The following is a 20,212-nucleotide window of genomic DNA, read 5'->3' as shown; positions in this document are numbered from 1 at the left end:
CTTACTATTTGGATAACAGTAATATTACACAGTGAAATTGGTCACCCTTTGGGAAGGGCCTTATTAGTAGCAAAGAGTTGTTGGTGGCCGTGATTACTACCTTACAGCCTGGCAGGAGGGGGCATAGCTGGATAATCTGTGCCAGCCTTCCCCAGGAGTGTCTGTGTGGTTGTATATAAACCAAATCTCAAAGTGTGTGTGTGTGTGTGTGTGTGTGTGTGTGTGTGTGTGTGTGTGTGTGTGTGTGAGCTACTTGGGCAGGGACAATAAGCACTGGTTGGACAGAGAGGGTACTGGAGGTTTTGGCTTGACTACTTAGCTGGGATCTGAACCTATAGCTGAGCCATTGGGGAGTTTTACTGAGATCTGGAGAGAAAGGGAGAAACCAGCCCCACATTGACTGTGATCTGTGTGTGCTCTTAAGGGAAATTGTACTTTACTGTGTGTGTATACTTGTTATCCTCCCAATGTGCACGGCCCTCACTGATGCTAGTGGTGAGGATTTAGGCTCCTTGTTTATTGGGCCAGTGCATGGGCGTCACAGTGACATACTAATGGTAGAAGGACTGTACACTGAAAGCCATAATAGCGTGGCAAGACTGTTGCAATGGGGATTGTGCAAACATTATGGTACTGAAGTGGCTGAAAAACACTGCAAACATGAGTCACAAAGCATCATAGAAAATTATGAATTCTACATCACATGGGATCACCCATAACCAACAGTTCAAAAAATAGCTGGTAGAAAACCGGTAATAGTGGTCCATGAAAAGAAGAGAAAAGTAGCTTTGATCATTGAAATCACCACACCCAGTGACTACAGCATGTTGTGTAGAGAGAGACACAAAGTCCCAAAAATATCAGGATTTGCAGGCAGAAATGAGAGCCATGTGGAAGAAAGATACCCAGACAGTTCCAATAGTAGTAGAAGCAACGGGTCTTATAAAAAAAGAATTTACAACCGTATTTAGACATGTTACCAGTACATGTAACCCCATACGAATTGCAGGAGGAGTCATTACGGGGCACATTGCGGCTGCTGCGAAGAGCACTTCTGGCTGACAAAGATTGAAACAATACTAATTTTGTGAACTTTAATCGTACTTTGACTTAGGAATGGGGTCCATTCCCGTCATGGTATTAGCAACCCAAAAGACTTGGAGAAATTAAAAAAAAAAAGGTTAAATAAATAAACGCATTATCCTACACTGAGTCCCAAGGCAGGGTGCGACTGCTCTCAGCTGATACGAGTGAGGTTATCATGTGATAGTTCATCACCAGATGTCAGACAATGAGAAGCTGATGTCCATGGGCACATCTGAACAACAAGCAGCACAAGGTAAGTTAGTGTTCCCGGAGGATATAGCACCTGCAACATTTAAGAACAGGGCCCAGAATAAATCAAATGACTTTCTGACACTAAGCACTTCCCCAGCAAAATGCTATGTATGTGCTGCTGGTGCACTCTCCACAAACTAGGTCAGCAAGCTCACCTGGGAATAACAGTTTTTGGTCCAGTGTGCAATTACCAAGCACCACACATGGGACACAAAGGAATGCTGACTTGACATAGATCTATAAAGAGAAAACGGAGGGAAAGGGCAGTGCTAACACTCTAGGAAAACCCAAAGTGACAGTCAAGAAATGCACTTATAAAAATCCCCATGTCATCTTTCACGAAGGCAGTCAGATGCAAAGCTGATTTCTCATTAATGGAGGGGAAGATGAGATCATAAGTTCATAGGTTGGTACTAGGCTATCGGCCCTAAGACCTATGCAAGCCTAGCCATAACAATTTCCTGGATATTTCTTCCCACATTATTTACTTCTCTGGGGCCCAGTCTAGTTGGATGACTGACATGATCCCTGGGGTGAATTTCCTATCTCCCATCCAATCATCAAGGTTCCTTTTGAAGAGGAAAAATGAGGTGTTCTGCTTGACATGTATGGGCAGTCTATTCCAGAGTATGGGGAGTCTCTGGGTCAGGAACCTATCCCTCCAGCATGTTTTGTTCATTGTGATGATAAGGTTTAGATCCCTGGAGAATGTGGCTCTGAGGATTGGGATTTCTTTAAGTGGAGCATGTCCAACAGCTCAGGGTTTGACATTGCCTTGTATGTTAAGCAGAGATTGCCTCTGAGTAGATGATATGCCACAGAGTATAGCTGGAGTTTTTTTTAGACGGTCAGCATATGGCATCTGCTTTAGGCCTGCGATTCTTTTAGTGAGGTATTTCTGTGGCCTTTCCAGCTGTTGCAGATGTCTTGTGAGGTACATACCAAACGGGGCATTATACTCTATAATGGGTCTAATGAGGGATGAGTACAGTGGGACAATGACCTCCTTTTTCCTGGATGAAAAGCCCTTAGTGATGAGGTGTGCCACATAGAAGGATTTCCTGACTGTTGTGGCGATGTGGTTATGGAAAGTGAGACCACTGTCCACCTGTGTCCCTAAGTCTCTCGTCACACTTTCGATGTTTAGTGTCCTGCCACCTGTGTGGTAATTCATGGGTACATGTTTTTTTCCAAAGGGGATAACTATACATTTCTTGGCATTAAGCTTGAGCCCATGGCTCTGGCAATAGGCATCTTTTTCTGTAAGGCCCTTTTGTAGAATATCCACATCATTTGGGGATTCAATAATGGCTCCCAGTTTGCAGTCATCTGCAAACTTTGTTAGCCAGAGTCCCTTAGTGTTGGCCTGTACTTCAGAGATCATGAAAGGTCACCCAAAAGTCATCTTGAAAAGTGCAAGCAAAAGCTACAGGCAGAAAGGAACTGGCTTAACAGTGCCCCAGGCATGAGTTTAAGTGAGCTTAAGAATCATGTGAGCTTCCTGTCCTGCTGATACCTGTTCTGTGGTCTCTCAACTCTTATTGCCTTACAAGCCACATTGTATACCTGGAGATTTTTCCTTTTCAATCTTTGGTTGGTTAGTCTGAAACAGTGGCACTTGCGGAAAAGCTTTATAGTATGCTCTTCTCCAAGACAGTCACAACAATTCTGGTGGGAGTTCTGGCTCATGATTTAGCAGCCGCAATAGGACTGATGACATATACCTATTAGTTAATGAACACAGGGTCTTTTCCATCAGGAGAAAGATCCAAACTGCATGTAGCAGAAAAGTACTGGTGAGCCCAAAGGTTATGCATGTTTTTTGTCAGGGGTATGACATTATGGTATGCAACAGACAGGATGTAGGTATCCCAGAAAAGTGAGCCAAAAAAGATGAATATAGCAGGGGAGGTATCTCAAAGGTAAACTTACCAGGGAGACTCCTATTATCACTTCAACTGATCCTCAGTGTACCATTTAAAGGATAGAGACAGACAGACAGAAAGCTTATATTATCCTTACCTCCAGCAGGCCACAACTTGGGCTCAGTCAAAACGTAAAGCAATGAAAAACTGAGTCTCAGAGTCAAAGCAGCACATACTGGAGGGTGAGGCATTTTGTACAAGGTTTGCATGGGGTCTAATACTTGGCATCAAGCACGATTAGAAAAGCCATTGCCTCTAGAGCAAAGGAGGTTACAATTCCTCTACACTAGTCACTAATCAGGCCCATAACTGAGTATAATGCCCCTTTCGGCAAGTAATGTACAAAGCACCTGCAGCAATTGGACAGACTTCAGAGGTTTCCAACTAAGATGATCAATGGACTCCAGCACATACCTTACACAGACTGACTAAAGTCCCTGTCACTATACTCAGTATCGTATAGACTTCTAAAGGGAGACTTACGCCTGGCTTACAGAACAATCTCTGACCCAAACCTAATGAATTTGCTGCACATCTGTAAATCAAATGGGACTTAGAGCTACCAGTTCCAGGTACCTAAATATGGCCTGCAACTTGAATAGGCCATGCTGGAGGAACAGATTTGTCTTCCAGTGACTGCCGCATCTTTGGAATAGGCTGACAATTCATGTGAAGCAGAGCATCTGTATAACACTGTTCAAAAGGAATCTGGACGAGTGGATGGGACACTAAATTCTTACTGAGGACAGTGCACACAACCCTCCTGGACATGGGCACTCATTAGTAAATACAATCCTGGGTGTTGACTAGAGTATCTATGGTATTATACTGGGACAAAATGGCTAGGCTTGAAATGACCTCCAGGTCGATAGCCCAGTAACCTCCTATGATCAAACAGTGCATCTTAGCACTTAACATATGGCTGAGGATAAAACTCACATCAGAAGTCAAATACCATGTGGTGTACAGTGTAAAGAATATATCTGTACGCCCAATCGATGCAGGAAGACTTGCGGGAGTTTGAGTCTCAGCATACCTTACTGGAGGCCACTGGAGTAGATCCTCTGATCCCAAGTTCAACTTTTATCCTTTGCTGTGGGGTGGGACTCAGTGGATCTTTAGTCATAAGCCTGCCAGGTCTCATTATTCAGTGAATTTAATCCTCAGTGATTTGCAAGAAAACCACTAATTTTATGAGGAACAGACTATAAATATAAGATAAAAATTAGAACATTTGGCAAAAGTCAAGGCAGTTAAGAGGTATGGGCAGGCTGTAGTTTGTGAAGAACATTATGCCATCATGAAAGGATTTTGTAGAAGGCCTTTGGCATACGTCTGGCTTGGGGATCCCTCATCTCCTCCCACTGCTCTATGACTGACCCAGGATTATGCAAAGCAACAGCCACTGCTTAAGTATACTCATTGGCCATTATTTTCTTTCAGGTGATACAATTTCCAGGCTTTTCTGTACATCTCCTGTTGGAGGACTCAAGAGTTGAGCACTGGCTAATATGGCAGTGCTTTCATTTATTTCCTTCCCTGCAGCTGCCAGAAGCTCCTTTTCTTGCTCACCTGCTCTACCGTACCTGCCTTAGCCACTGCTGGATAAACTCAGCCAGTATCTGGGGCTGGTGAGGAGATCAAGAATGCTGCTGGCAGCATTATACTGCTGTCACGGAATGTACCCCCACCCAGCCTTCCAAGCTCTGCAACTGCTTCCTTTGGGAGGTGCATACATGCTTCTGCACATGGTATTCCTGCATGCAGCATGGAGTTTGCCAGACCTTTATGCTGCCACTGTAGTGAGCTGAGACAAACTCACCCCCCACCATGACAAGTAGGACAACGCTGGCCTCTTACTCTCATCCTCCACCATGCAAATTCCTCCGGCTCTCATGCCGCTAGTCAAACGTGGTTTATCTGTGTCACAGCAACTCTATACCAATGGGCTGCTTCAAGGTAGTCCTTTCAAGTAATAGTCCTCTCACATGCAGTATAGGCCAGTGACAGTGCAGGTCTCTGTTAAATGATCCAGTGACCACAGGAAACTCACAGGGTTAAAATGCATTAGCCAATAAATGTAGAAACTTTCCTATAATCAACACTGGACAGAAATTCAAACTGTACATGTGTACAAGTACCAGAAAAAAAATTGAAGTTCAGAGGCCTGTACAATTCCTCCTAACCCAGTCATAGCGTCAGAATGTGTGTCATCAAGACATGTAAGTAACCCAGAGCTTAAGAGGTAAAGAAAATGTTGAGCTGTGCTGTGGCGCTATTAGAACAGAATATCCTCAACATTACACATTGTAAACAGCCTTTGGACTTGGATCCCCACTAAAGACAACCTTTGGAAATGGTGCTTTTTTTAGTCACAGTAGTAACTTCACTAAGGAATTGCCCATGACAAATCAGTGGGGATCTTTTTCCATACTTTTTTCTCTTAAAGGGTAACACAGAACACCATATTACGGCTAAAAGTAATGTTTTGCTGCCAAGTCAGAGCGATCCTTAGTTGTTTTAACTGCTGTACCATGAGAAATATTATAGCAATGTAGATATGGAAATGTCTGAGGGCGGCCACGGTGGTGCAGCGGTTAGTGTTGTCGCCTCACAGCAAGAGGTTCTCCGGTTCGATCCTTGGCTGGGGTGCCTTCTGTGTGGAGTCTGCATGTCCTCCCTGTGGTCGTGGGTTTTCTCCGGGTACTCCAGTTTCCTCTCACATCCCAAAGACATGCTGTAGGTGGATTGTACACACTAAATTGGCCCTAGGTGTGAGTGTGTGTGTGTGTGCCTTCTGTGGAAGGTTGGGCTGGCAACTCGACACCGTAAAACTCCACTGCCAATCATGAGCGGACAGGTGTTCTGTTGTGGCGACCCCTAACTGGGAAAAAGCCGAAAGAAGAAGAAGATATGTAAATGTCTGTGTTGCGATATTTAAGTACTGTTATATACAATTGCTGTGATAGTTTACTACTGCCATATCTGTGATAGAACTGTCTCTTTAAATTCATGGGCTACCTAAATTATCTGGTACATAACACTAAGTAAGGTGTTTTTTTATGTCAAGGGTTTCATATGCGAATGCATTAACAGTTGCCTGAGCCTTTTTTACTAAACACTTTGTTCCTATGTAAATAGTATAACAAGCTGCTACTCTTAAACCCAATACCCTTCCAGCCAGCCTGGGTGATAATTTATTATTTCAGTTACTTTTTACAGCACTTCTCTCTCGTTCCCCTTTCAGAGACCTTAAAGTAATAATTATTTTTGTCTCCATCTTTTCATTTAGTGACCACTGTCCCTGTGAACGGGTTCTCTCTCAGTCCCCCACTTGCTGAATCCTTGGCCATTGACCGCATCTGCGGTGAAGAAACCACCCACAAGGACTCAAGGGCTTTAAAAAGAAAATAAGTTAATGTAGGTGTCTAGCTATGTTTCCCTCTTAGCCTGCTACTGTAGAAAGTACCTGGTCTAAAGCAGAAATAACTGGCTCTACCCACAGCTAGGGAAAGCAGCTGCTCCCCACCCCCATCAGCTATAAATAAAGGGTAACACAGAACATCATATTACGGCTAAAAGTCCTGTTTTGTTGCCAAGTCAGAACAATCCTTATTTGTTTTAACTGCTGTACCATGAGAAATATTATAGCAATGTAGATATGTAAATGTCTGAGGGTGGCCACGGTGGTGCAGCAGTTAGTGTTGTCGCCTCACAGCAAGAGGTTCTCCGGTTCCATCCTCGGCTGGGGTGCCTTCTGTGCGGAGTCTGCATGTCCTCCCTGTGGTCGCGTGGGTTTTCTCCGGGTACTCCGGTTTCCTCTCACATCTCAAAGACATGCTGTATGTGGATTGGACACACTAAATTGGCCCTAGGTGTGAGTGTGTGTGTGTGTGTGCCTTCTGTGGAAGGTTGGGCTGGCAACTCGACACCGTAAAACTCCATTGCCAATCATGAGCAGACAGGTGTTCCGCTGTGGTGACCCCTAACTGGGAAAAAGCCGAAAGAAGAAGAAGATATGTAAATGTCTGTGTTGCGATATTTAAGTACTGTTATATACAATTGCTGTGATAGTTTACTACTGCCATATCTGTGATAGAACTGCCTCTTTAAATTCATGGGCTACCTAAATTATCCGGTACATAACACTAAGTAAGGTGTTTTTTTTATGTCAAGGGCTTCATATGCGAATGCATTAACAGTTGCCTGAGCCTTTTTTACTAAACACTTTGTTCCTGTTTAAATAGTATACCATGCTGCTACTCTTAAACCCAATACCCTTCCAGCCTGGGTGATAATTTATTATTTCAGTTACTTTTTACAGCACTTCTCTCTCGTTCCCCTTTCAGAGACCTTAACGTAATAATTATTTTTGTCTCCATCTTTTCATTTAGTGACCACTGTCCCTGCGAAAGGGTTCTCTCTCAGTCCCCCACTTGTTGAATCCTTGGCCATTGACCACATCTGCGGTGAAGAAACCACCCACAAGGACTCAAGGGCTTTAAAAAGAAAATAAGTTATTGTAGGTGTCTAGCTACGTTTCCCTCTTAGCCTACTACTGTAGAAAGTACCTGGTCTAAAGCAGAAATAACTGGCTCTACCCACAGCTAGGGACAGCAGCTGCTCCCCACCCCCATCAGCTATAAATACATTCCCCAGTTAAACTTTTTTCTTTTTAGTTATCAGTAAACAAAGATAAAGCTCTAGGTGAAAAAAAGGTAACCCAGTAGATACACTGGAATTGCCCACTTGTAAAATAGAGGCAAAAAGGTACTTAAACTGCCACTTTTTGTTTGCTTCAAACTAGGTATCTACCCAGAAAGGACACAGCTGAAATCAGGTCTATAGATTGTTTTTCCCTACTAGATTCTAATAACTCCTAACAATTTGGCTCTCTAGACACTTACCCTGCAATATTTAGCCTGGGGGTTCTAGCCCGCTCTGTCCGCTACACTCACTTTGCTCCCCTCCCTGCCCCCTATTCTCACCCGCCCCAGTACCTCTACATTTATTCTTAGCTTTAACCCCTCCCCTAATTACCACCAATTAGGCTACACCACTAGTCACTCCCTCCCCCTACATCCAACACAATCATGCTACTACCTAATATAATAACAGTCCTAACCTGCGTAGTTGTAGCTCACATTACATCCCACCAAGGCTCCTCAGTCACATGCCCCAACTTCCACTGTACTCTCTCAACACCCTCCCTCAAACATTTACACTATAACTACACAACCCCTGCCACCAAACACATCTTCCCAATACACATACTCGATTACCAAACACCTAACACACTCAAAAATAAAATATCCCTAAGACAGCATAAGCAATTTACTATGTATATAAAACATATCCTAAACATCCTCTGTAAACTAGCCCTCACTGGAAACATCCATCCAAACCCTGGTCCTCCCAAATCCAACCCAACCATAAACCCTAGTCCAAGCAACCCCCCTCCCCACCCACAACTCAACTCCTAGCCAACAATAGACCTACTTATAATGTCCCTAAACATCAAAAGCATACGCAATAAAATCCAAGAACATGCCAGTATAAGCATATATTCCCCCCAGATATTCTCTTCCTAACTGAAACCTGGCTCAAACCTCACATTAGAATTGAGGAAATACTTCCACCTGAATATAACATCCTTCGCACAGACAGATTGTCCAAAAAAGGAGGTGGTGTAGCATTGATATTTAAACACCATCTCAGTATTCAACTCCTGAACACATCTGCCCCTCACCACAACAATGAAAAAATTCTTTATGCCAATCTCAGACTAAACCCAAATAAAACAATCAATATCATAGGATGCTATTTCCCACCAGGGCAAAATATTACATCCCTAGAAAATCTCTTGAGCTGGGCTACTCTATCTCTACCCCAGGAAACCATCATTCTCGGCGACTTTAACATCAACGGGCTACCCTGTAATAACAATCTCCCAATCATTCACCTTAATCTCCATGGGTTCACTCAACTCATCCAGTCCCCTACCCGAATCACCAAAACCCTAACAATCATACCTTACTTGAGTGGATCCTAGTCAACAAAGCCCCCCACTCTTACCTAGCAGGCTGCTTACCTGACAGTCCTAGTGACCACTCCCCCACTTTCCTAATTCAGCACTGCACAAACAGTCTCAAGCCCATTATCCACAGACAAATACGGAACAAGTCCAACTTCAACCCCAACTCCTTCATCTCCTCCCTGCAAAAAATTAACTGGTCAACACTAAAATACCTCAACCTAGATGAGGCTGTCCACTTCTTCAACAGTACCTTCCTCTCCATCCTAAACACCCATGCTCCTGTAAGAAATGCCAAAGTCAGATCCAGGCGTGCCCCGTGGTTACAAAAGACCACTAGAACCCTAATGAAATCCAGAGATAAGGCCTGGGAGCACTGGAGACTAACAAAAATAACTCAAATAGGCAATCATTCCTTGAACTGTGTGCAATAAAGCCAAAAAGCAAATAAAATTAGACAAATCCCTCTACTATCAATCCACCCCAAACTCTACCAACCACAACCCTAAGCAGTTCTGGTCCACTATTAACATTATCCTCCACCCAGGGAAGGTTGATAGCACAAGCTGTCCATTCCGCACTCCTCCAGCAGTATTGCTGAAGCCTTCAACAAACACTTCGCTGAAATTATAACATCTCTAAACAAACAACACTTCCCTATAACAGCCCCCCAACTCCTAACCCTAAATCCCCCACTCCTCTTTTCTTCACCTCAGTACCTATCTCCAACATAAAAAGACTATTGTCAAAACTTAAACCCACCAAACTCGCAGCTGACAACCTCCCCTCTGAATACTTGAAAATTGCAGCTGATACACTAGCCTACCCAGTTTCAATTCTAATAAACCGTTCCATACCACAAAGCTATGCTCCCTCGATATGGAAAATATCTCACATCATTCCCCTCCACAAAGGCACCCCCTCCACTGACCTCTCCAATTACTGCCCCACTGCTATCCTCTCCCCTCTCTCCGTGGTACTTGAAAAATGTATCAACACTCAGGTCTCCAACTATCTCCTAGCTAATAATCTCCTCTCCAAAACCTAACATGGTTTCAGGCCATATCACAGCACTACCTCCGCTCTGCTCTCCTTCACCAACACTATACTGCATCACAAAAACAATGGCCTCTTCTCTATTACCGTATTTCTAGATCTCTCAAAGGCCTTTGACATGGTATCTCATGAGCTACTACTCCCTGCTCTCCTTCTCACAATCAGCCTGCAACTGGTTCCACAGCTACCTACACGGACGCCGGCAATCAGTAATCTGGGACAATAACCTATCACCTCGCCTCACAGTTACTCTCTAAGAACCCCAAGGGTCTATCCTTGGCCCTCTGCAATTATCACTTTTCACCAACAACCTACACACTGCCACCACACAAGCATCTCTTATACAGTGCACAGATGACTCTACTCTCATCTGCGTTGCCCCCACTCTACCAGAACTACAACAAATCACACATGAATCATTCTCTTCTGTAGAAAGCTGGCTATCCAATGCTCAGCTCCTACTCAACCCAAGTAAGACAAAACTTCTCCTGTTCCAACCTTCCAAAGCCACCCAAAACAACCCCCCACTTCAACATTCTCGCCAAAGACAATACCATCATCTCTCCATCAAAACACACAAAATCACTCAGTGTGGAAATAGACAACAAACTTAGATTTGACACCCACATATATCTCACAATAAAAAAAGTTTACAAGAAACTTGGTGCATTATATCGAAGTCGCCAATTCCTAACTAAGGTGGCTAGAATCTCCATAGCCAATTCCCAGCTAATCTCCAGCCTACTCTATGCATCCCCAATACTTACCAACCTTAGACAGACAGACCAACACAAGCTGGATGCTTGTTATAACAAAATTGCTAAATATGCCACTAGAACCTCCTACCACAGCCATCACTGTATCTCCCTTAAAGAACTAAACTGGCTAGAACTCCCACAACTCCTTCACTTTAATCAACTCACCCTCGCTCATAAACTTAACCACCCCATAACATCCCTTCCATTCAAACCCTTCTCCAACCCTATCATTCCACTAGGCCCCTAAAATCAAGCAACAAAAATCAACTCACTTATCAAACCCAAAAACTCAGCAGGAGAAGCCATATTTTCATGTACCATATCTAAACTTTGAAACAATCTTCCACCCTCTATAACTACTCTAACTTCCAGCAGCCTTTTCAAGACTGCACTCAAATTCCACTTAAATTTGCACTGGCTTTGTCCTTGTTCTAATCCAGACTAACACCCCCTCCCTTACCCCGCCCCCCCCCCCAGCTAGACTCTTACCCCAACTATACTACCGCCACTACTAACCACAGTCAGAATTAGCTAGTTGTCTTTACATACTTTAAAATCTTGTCTGACAACTTTGTTACTAATATTATAAACGACAAGAAACTATCTTAACTTGCAACATTTACTGTATATACTGTTGATAATCAATATTGTGTTATTGTATTAAAGCCAACAACCTGTAATATTGTTTACTATTGTTGCAACTTTGTATCTCTATTTATCATGTACATGATGTGGAGCTTTTCTCCCTGGGCATCTGCTGAAAAAGGACCTGCGTCCAGTCGGAATTTCCCAGTAAACAAATGTAAATAAAATAAAATAAATAACTTGCTTGATTAAATGTCTTCTAACTTTCCGTAGGTACTACTGCTGACTGTGATTATTGAAAGTCTTCACACATGGGAATCATGACATTAGTGTACTCTAGCGACCCATCCCCTGAAATGGTAAGTATAACATAACTTTATATTTTATGTTACACAGTTAACATCTTCTGGAAGTTGTTCTCCACTAATATAATTCGAAGATAGTTGGAGCACCCATTAACCAACGCTGCCTTTAGAAGTAACAAAACATAGGATTGGGGGGGGGGGCATCCAGACCCCCTTACAAACAGTATTAATGGAAAATAAGGTATGCAGATATGACTAATCAGGATTATGCTTTCCAATACTTAAGCACTTCATTTTTAAAAGTAATGGAATTGGTACGACAATCCTATTCTCAAAAGAATTTACTTGGTGGATAAGGACTGCAAAATACCAGTGAACAAGCACAGATGTCATGGAGATACTCTGAAGCAATTCCTTTTAATGAAGACATTAAATCTTGGTTTTCCTTTATTACATTAACAAGAAAGCTTCTGAAAGTTAGCATATATCAGTCCACGAAGGCAAAGGTCCCACACTATTTATGGTGAATCACATTCGAAAATTTAGGCTACTCAAGATTATCATAACACAAATGACTAGCTTAATGTGCAAAGATAACCACTATAAAATCCAGAAGAAAACAACTGGAGACAAGGTAGACTAAAATGCAAATAAAATAAGCTAAGAACTCATAGGTTCATAGATGTGAACTAGGCTAATGGCCCTGGAGCTTTTACAAGCCTAGCCATTAGAAGTGCCTTGGCATCGTGCTGCCCAACGTTAGTTCCCAGTGCCTCTAACAAGTAGAGCCACTTTCTATTACCCATCCACTCATCAAGACTTCTCTTTAAGAGGGATAGCGAGGTGCTCTGCTTGACATGTATGGGAAGTGTATTCCAGAGCACAGGCAGTCTCTGGGTGAGGAACCTGTCCCTCCAGCATGTTCTGTTGATTGTGGTAATGAGGTTGAGGTCTCTGAAGCATGTGGTGCGGAGGGATTGGGATTTCTTTAGATGTAGCATTTCTAACAGAGCTGGGTCAGACATGGCTTTGTAAGTCAAGCAGAGATCGCCTCTAAGTAGGCGATATGAGACAGAGAATAGCTGCACTCTTTTGAGTCTGTCCGTGTAGGACATGTGTTTAATGCCTACTAGGATCCTCTTCGTGAGGTACTTCTGTGGCCTCTCCAGCTGTTGCAGATGTCTAGTGAAGTACATGTCAAATGGGGCATTATACTCTATGATTGGTCTAATGAGAGAAGAGCAGAGAGAGATGACGACCTCTTTCTTCCTGGATGCAAAACCTTTGGTAATGAGATGTGCCACATAGGACTTTCCGACCACAGTGGCGGTCGAAGGAGAAGTTGCTGTTAACCTGCATCCCCAGATCTCTTATAATGCCTTCAGTGTTTAGTGGGCTCCCATCGATGTGGCAATTAGTGGGAATTGAGTTTTTACCAAAGGGGATGACAACGCATTTTTTGATGTTAGGCTTAAGGCCATGGTTTCGACACCAGTCATTGGTCTCAGGGAGGCCTTTCTGTAGGATGTCTGCATCACTTGGGGAGTTAATAATGGCTCCCAGCTTGCAGTCGTCTGCGAACTTGGTCAGCCAGAGTCCCTTTGTGTTGGTCTGGACTTCTGAGAAGTAGATGCCGAACAGGAGAGGACCCAGGACCGATCCCTGTGGGCTCCACTTGTGACTGGTCAGCAGTCTGACTTGGAGTTCGTTACATTCACACTGTGTGTTCAATCTGTGAGCCAGTTTGCAACTCACCTAGTGATATAGGGGTTGATGCCTAGTTAGGTGAGTTTATCAATAATTCCCAAGTGAGGAATGGTATCAAATGCCTTGGCCAGATCAAGGTAGGCTGTATGCACTGCCTTACCTTCATCCACAGCCCTGACGACTGACTCAAAGAAGTCAACCAGGTAGAGCAGGCATGATCTCCCTTTCACAAAGCCAAACTGTGTGGGGTCCAGAGTTTGGAGACTTCCTATATCCTTGTTAATCAGGTGCATGAGGATGTGCTCCATAGCTTTACATATCAGACTCGTCAGGCTAATGGGGCGATAATTTCCAGGGTCTGTTGTCGCTCCCCCTTTATGGAGAGGGATGACTGTAGCAGTGTGCCATTTGGTAAGGACAAAGCCTGAGGTGAGGCTATGACTGAACAGGGCACACAGATGTGGTACAAGTTCGCTTTGTAGTTCATGTAGAACATAGCAAGGGATATTATCGGGTCCCATGGAAGCTGTATTCTTGGCCTTGGACAATACAGCTTTAACCTGTGCTGCAGTAAGGCTGGGTGCCTGGCATTCTTTCGATATTGTGATTGGTCCTTTAGGGAGGGAGGGGTAAAGTTGGCACTGAATCTGTCGGCCAGTATGCTGGCAATATCTGTTGGCTCAGTATAGGAGGTACCATAGTGCAGTAACTCACAGCAAATATGGGTATTGCCGTGGAGGTTCTTGATATAACTATAGAAGGGTTTGTGATTGTTTTTAGTGTCTGCCGTATTTCTGCCTTCATAGCTGGCTTTAGAGGATTTGATGTCTCAGCTTTTTGTTGAGGCTAATAAGGGAGTTTTTCCAGTCTTGGGACTTCACCTTTTTCTACAACAGTTTCTTCCTTCTGTTGTACACTTTATTAATGGTTGAGGACCACCAGATTGGCTTCCTTTTTTTGGAGGGGAGCATTTTGGTTCCGTTGGGTATGGCTAGTTCCATTCATTTATGTACACGTTCATACTGTGCATTGGTGTATGATTCGTCAGTCATGCAGCTATTTTCCACTGGCATGGGTGCCGTGAAGTTAGCCATCTCTGTTCTTAGGAGTCCAAAGTTAGCTTTGGAGAAGTTTTTCAAGGTGGTTACCTTTGCGGGGGGGGGGGGGGTATGGGTGAGATGTGGATTTCCATGGTGATTAGTTTATGGTTGGATCTGACCAGGGAGGGAATGATTATTGGTGTAGAGCAACGGTCACCCAAATAAGTAATAACCAGGTCAAGGATGCTGCTTCTTCTAGTGGGGGTCAGAATGAGCTGGTCCAGGGCATTGGAACCGATGAAGTCCAGGAAGCGTTGGGCCAGTGTATTGGTGCTCGAGGAGTTTTCCCAGTCGATGGAGGGGTAGTTGAAATCTCCTAGTATAAGAATGTTAGATTGGGCCTTGATAGATTCCTGGGTGCTTAGGAATGTAGAGTGAGAGTCAAGGGACATGGTTGGGGACCTATAGCAGGCTATGACTTGGATTGCCGTCTTACCCAATATGCACACCCAATGCATTTAACAATCTTGAAGTGACTACCACAATACATTCTGAATATTAGGGCTGTGCCTCTCCCGTCCTCAAAAAAAAAAAATTCCCATAGCTACCACTACATACATGACAAGTAAACAAAGACTACAATTTTTATCACAACCATTATCTAAGCGCATATTAACCTTTGCACACCTTAACAACAACCCCTATCATGCAACTACAATTTCCAAGGACTGCTACCCTTGTGCACACTAGTCCCTTATCCACTCATCAGCTTCACAAAGTTCAGCAGTCAGACTACTGTTAATCACCCTTGTCCAAGAAAATGCGATAACTCAAGCCCACTTCCTGAACTGTTCCTTCAGTCTTCAAATCCCTTCATCATAGACCATGTATTCTGCTTAAACACATTTTGCTAAACCCGATGAAAGCTCCAGTCATACCACATTTTTTTAATCAAATGATACTGGAATCATAATGTTCCTAAATTAGCCTTTATACTTTGAATTCATTCCAGCAAAATGAAGAGAAGGACCTAGCTGACCTACAGAGCAGACCTTGAAAGGTAAATGCGAGTGCAAGATATTTTAGCATGCAGGTCATAATAAGAATAGTACATCAAGGGATCCCTGAGACTGTTCAGCTTTGAATTCAGCACATCAAAGTATATATCTTGTTTGTGAATCATTCTTGATGACCAGTAAAGAAAAAACAATCTAGTATTAAGTCCATATCTCTGTGTGAGATATTGAGAAAAATTATGAATGGCTAGTAAAGACTACCTCAAGGAGAGCATTTTCAATGTGGAAAACAAAGGAAAAATATACAACAGGCTATAATTTAAACAGCAAGATTATTCACACACCAAATAAGAGATTCTGTTTAGTCATTAAACGTATTTTCTTTCAAAAACAATTATGCATCCTATTAAACTTTTTAAAAAGAGAACTATGTGATTGGGCTATGAAAACTTAGCCTTTATGCACTTTATAAGGCAAATGCAACAGTTGTCATACTGACCAGTACCCGACTTTGAATCCATTCACTGGTAAGTTGACAAAGACAATAAGACAATAAGTGGGTGAAATTTCCTTCCATCATCATATTTATAGCTTAATGTCTTAGAAATACTCACCTGATCTTCAGATGCTGTTATCCGTAAAATATCAAACAATGAATTCCCAGGCTGGAATCGTATCACATCCACCAACATCTGTTTTGTACTGGAAAAATTTTCAAATGTACAGTCAAGATCAATGCCCAGAGAGAAAAATAAATTCAGTTCACATGTCATAGCCTGCAGAGATTTTCTTAATTTATTGTAATGATATAGGGCATAAAAGTTATAACAATGCTGATGGCAGGCAATGAGAAAAACTTGTAGATGCAAAGTGCCATATGGAATAAGTTCTGCACAGATTCTAATAATTTCAGTGCACTCAGGTTTTACAAACACATGATAATAAATAAAGAAAAATATACGCTGTATCCCAATATCTACATAACACAACTATACAAACTACCAAAACATTAGAGCTCTCTCTCTCTCGCCTTCCCTCCTCTGCTCAGTAGACTGTCTTTAACCTTTTAATGTTAGGATGTTGGGGGTGTAAAGGGTAGTCAGCAGGTGCCATCTTCAGTCCTTTCCTAATAAAGTTTGGACACTTCATTCTTTACTTTAGCATTGCCAGTCAGCCTAAAGACAGATGCATTGTAAGTAACACTGAAGATGTCAGAGCATAAATTCAGTAACTGTCGTACGTGTGGGGAAAGAAATTATGCACAGATTTTTATACACTTTGTTATTAATGCTGCAGCCTTTTTAGATCACTAAGTGTTTTTTTTTAATGGAACCATCTTCATATCCCAAAGGATCCCTCACATCTGGAACAAACTTGTACTACAGATAAGCATAATAACACTCTTGTCACCTTTAATTTTAACATAGATAACTGGATGGGCAGTCTCAAATTCTCCTCAGGTGTATCTTTGACTTGCAACCTTTGATGCTGGAGGGAACTTTTTCCATATACATTTTTGCTAGGCTTTTAACAGTCTGTAGACTTATTATCTTATATTTATCTATGAACTCCACATAAAACAACCTCTTTGAAGGGGAACTCCATCCCCTGCAAAACCCTATAACCTTAATTCCTAAATGCACCACTTTTGAAGTCACATACACTTAGAGAAAAATTATATATTACAAATAACATCTTTTCTCTGAGGTGTACAAATTTAAAGATAATCATAACATCGGTGACGATCATAAACTTGACAAAATGAGATTGTATTCTGAGCAGCTGAATACATGGTTACAATGTGTGTCAATAATGCAGCAGTTGACAAGCCACAAGGAAACGTTCATAGAAAATGTGCAAACTCAAACAGTAGCTACAAAAGGTGTGACAGACAAAAGCTCAGAAAAGAATAAGTAGCAACACATCAGTGTATTCACAGCTAAGAAACAAATGAACACAGTTTAAAAGAAAACAAAACCAGGAGACAGGGACACTGGTGAAAATGAATTATGAAGACTGTCGATGAATTTTAAGAAGTACAGAAAAATGATATGTTAAGTTTTTGTCAGCTTACAGTAGGGCTACTGTTGATAGATTCAGTGTCTTGGTCCCTTTTCCATCAATTAACATTTTTATTTTTTTTTCTGCTGATTGTTGTTTCTTCGCTAATGGATGCAACATGCACTGAGATTTCACCAGCTAATTACAAAGGTGAGTTCATATCCAGCACCCATCAGTTTGCTCCCTAGACTCCAGTAAGTACCTTCACACAAATGAAAACAGCAAAGACTTGGGACCTCTTCTACCAGTTAATATCTGCAGCTACTTTCCTTGTTTAGGACTGTTAACTGCAGCACACATTTTGTAGGAGACTTTGGAGAAGCAGCATATTTGCTACTTGAGTTACAGCAGTCAGAAAACGTTTTTGGCTTGCTTTCTGGCAATGACTACATACTTTTGGGTGCAGTTTAGATTGCTATTTATGGATATTTCACTGGTGCTTGTACAGCTTAGATAGTCAGAATAATTCCCATGTTATCTTGAAAACTCATGTGTTAGTTCATCCTTTTTACTGGTAGCACAAGATGGCTTCAAACTGCAAAATGCTACATCTTTAATAAAATATGCCATATGACAAAAATAGTCAAATGAGATTATGATTTGGATTCTGGTTACTGAACTGGCAAAAATGATAGGATTCACCTGCAGTTGGGCTATCTTAAACGCTAGAGCAAGGAATATTTCTATGGAAATGTATGCAGAAAATTTGAAAACAGATGAAAGTATTTTCACTTCAGACTATCTCCTGAAAAAGGAAAAGATCAATTTTATGAAGCAAAATCTAATTTTGACTAGGTTATCAGACTGCTTCTATGGATGTTAACATACTTGATTCTAATTAAAGGTGTAGATTGATATGCAAATATGTGGTGCTCGTAGATGCAGTACTCACATTTAAACTGTTCACAGGTTCATAGGTGTTTACTCGGCTAAACCCCACAAGGGCCTTTTTAAGCCTAGCCATGCATCTCAAATCTCTGACAAGTTTTGATACTCTTGATAAGTATAGGCAGGGGTCTGGAAGTTGAACCATTTACAGGTTGCCTGTGTCCATTAGAGAAAAGGTGCCACTCCAGGGATGAATTTCCAGTTCCCTATCCAAATGTCCAAGTTGTACTTGAATTGGGTTAGGGAGGAACTCTGCTTCACACAGATGCAGAGCTTGTTTCATAGACAGGGTAGTCTTGGGAATACATACTTGTCTCTCCAGCAGGTCCTATTTATATCACAGGCAAGGTTTAAGTCTTTAGAATGGGTAATTCTGGTGCTGTTTGTTTTATGGATATGCAGGAGGTCCATCAGAGTGGGGTCTGACAATGCCCTGTATGCTAGGCATAGATCTCCCCTCAAAAGCCTGTAGGAGACAGATTACAAGGATAGGGCCTTGAGGCAGTCTGCATAGGACATTTTACTTATGTCCTGCATTCTTTTACTGAGGAACCTCTGTGGATGTTCCAATTGCTGGATATGCCTGGTTAGGTACATACCAAAGGGGGCATTGTACTCAATGACAGGCCTAATGAATGACGGATACAGTGGAACAATGACTTCCTTGGCCTTAGATGCCATACCTTTGTTTATAAGTTGAGTGATATAGAATGAGTTCCTCACTACTGCAGACACATTACTGTCAATGGCTAGATTACTATCTGTGTGTGTCCCTAAGTCCCTGACTACTGGTTCAACTCTAAGGGGTGTGTTGTCAGTATGATAGTTACCAGATAATGCCATCTGGATTTTACATTAAGCATGCACTGAACTTTTGCCTCAGTGGATTTTTGGAGAAAAGGCATTAGGAACTGCAGAGGAAATTAACATAAGACAGAACACAGCATATTTTACAGAGCAGAATCAAAGCAGCAAGTTGGTGTCCAAGCATCAATCACTGTGTTGAACACTGTCAAATAACAGGTGAACAAGTTAAAACAACAATGGAAAGCAAACTGAAGATATAGAAGAATGCAACAAATATTTGAAAGACACTTATGATGCAGAGATTTTGAAGTAAAGTCTTTTGGGTCAGCTGTAATACATCACTATTTAGAAGTGGTCTGTCTCCAAGAGCTTCCACTGCAACAATAATACATGGAGAAAGAAAGCACAAAAAGACCAAAGGTCAGCATGGTGTTAAAGAGAAAGATAATGTCCTTGACTACTGCCAAAGTGACTCTGGTTCATTCAGCAGCTCGGGCAGGGAGAATATGTAGTGACATGTTGGGGTGGGAAGGTGTCCCCAGACAGCTGTGTCTACCACTGCTCCTGTGCAACAGGAGGGTGGCCCAGGCACAGAAAAACAAGGCCCAGCGTAAGTAGGGGCACATACTGTGACAGCCAAAGCCAGTGATTAAAGCTTCCTGTCCCTAATGTAAAGGGCAGAGCATGTGTGG

The 20,212-nt window shown here is 42.3% G+C and overlaps 1 protein-coding gene across 1 annotated transcript in view; it reads right to left on the bottom strand.

The window, feature by feature from the left end:
• The window catches only part of IQGAP3 (IQ motif containing GTPase activating protein 3), a 2,364,408-nt gene that overhangs the window by 351,848 nt on the left and 1,992,348 nt on the right, over nt 1-20,212 (bottom strand). Inside the window, exon 33 of the mRNA XM_044079778.1 lies at nt 16,379-16,466. Coding sequence (XP_043935713.1) covers nt 16,379-16,466 — 88 coding nt within the window. The remainder of the gene's footprint in view (nt 1-16,378; nt 16,467-20,212) is intronic.

This window comes from Protopterus annectens, chromosome 8.part0, assembly GCF_019279795.1.
Source record: "Protopterus annectens isolate FY-2018-M chromosome 8.part0, PAN1.0, whole genome shotgun sequence".
Classification (NCBI taxonomy): Eukaryota; Metazoa; Chordata; order Ceratodontiformes; family Protopteridae; genus Protopterus; species Protopterus annectens.
The sequence above is the reverse complement of the archived record's forward strand: the minus strand, read 5'-3'. Positions and strand labels throughout refer to the sequence as shown.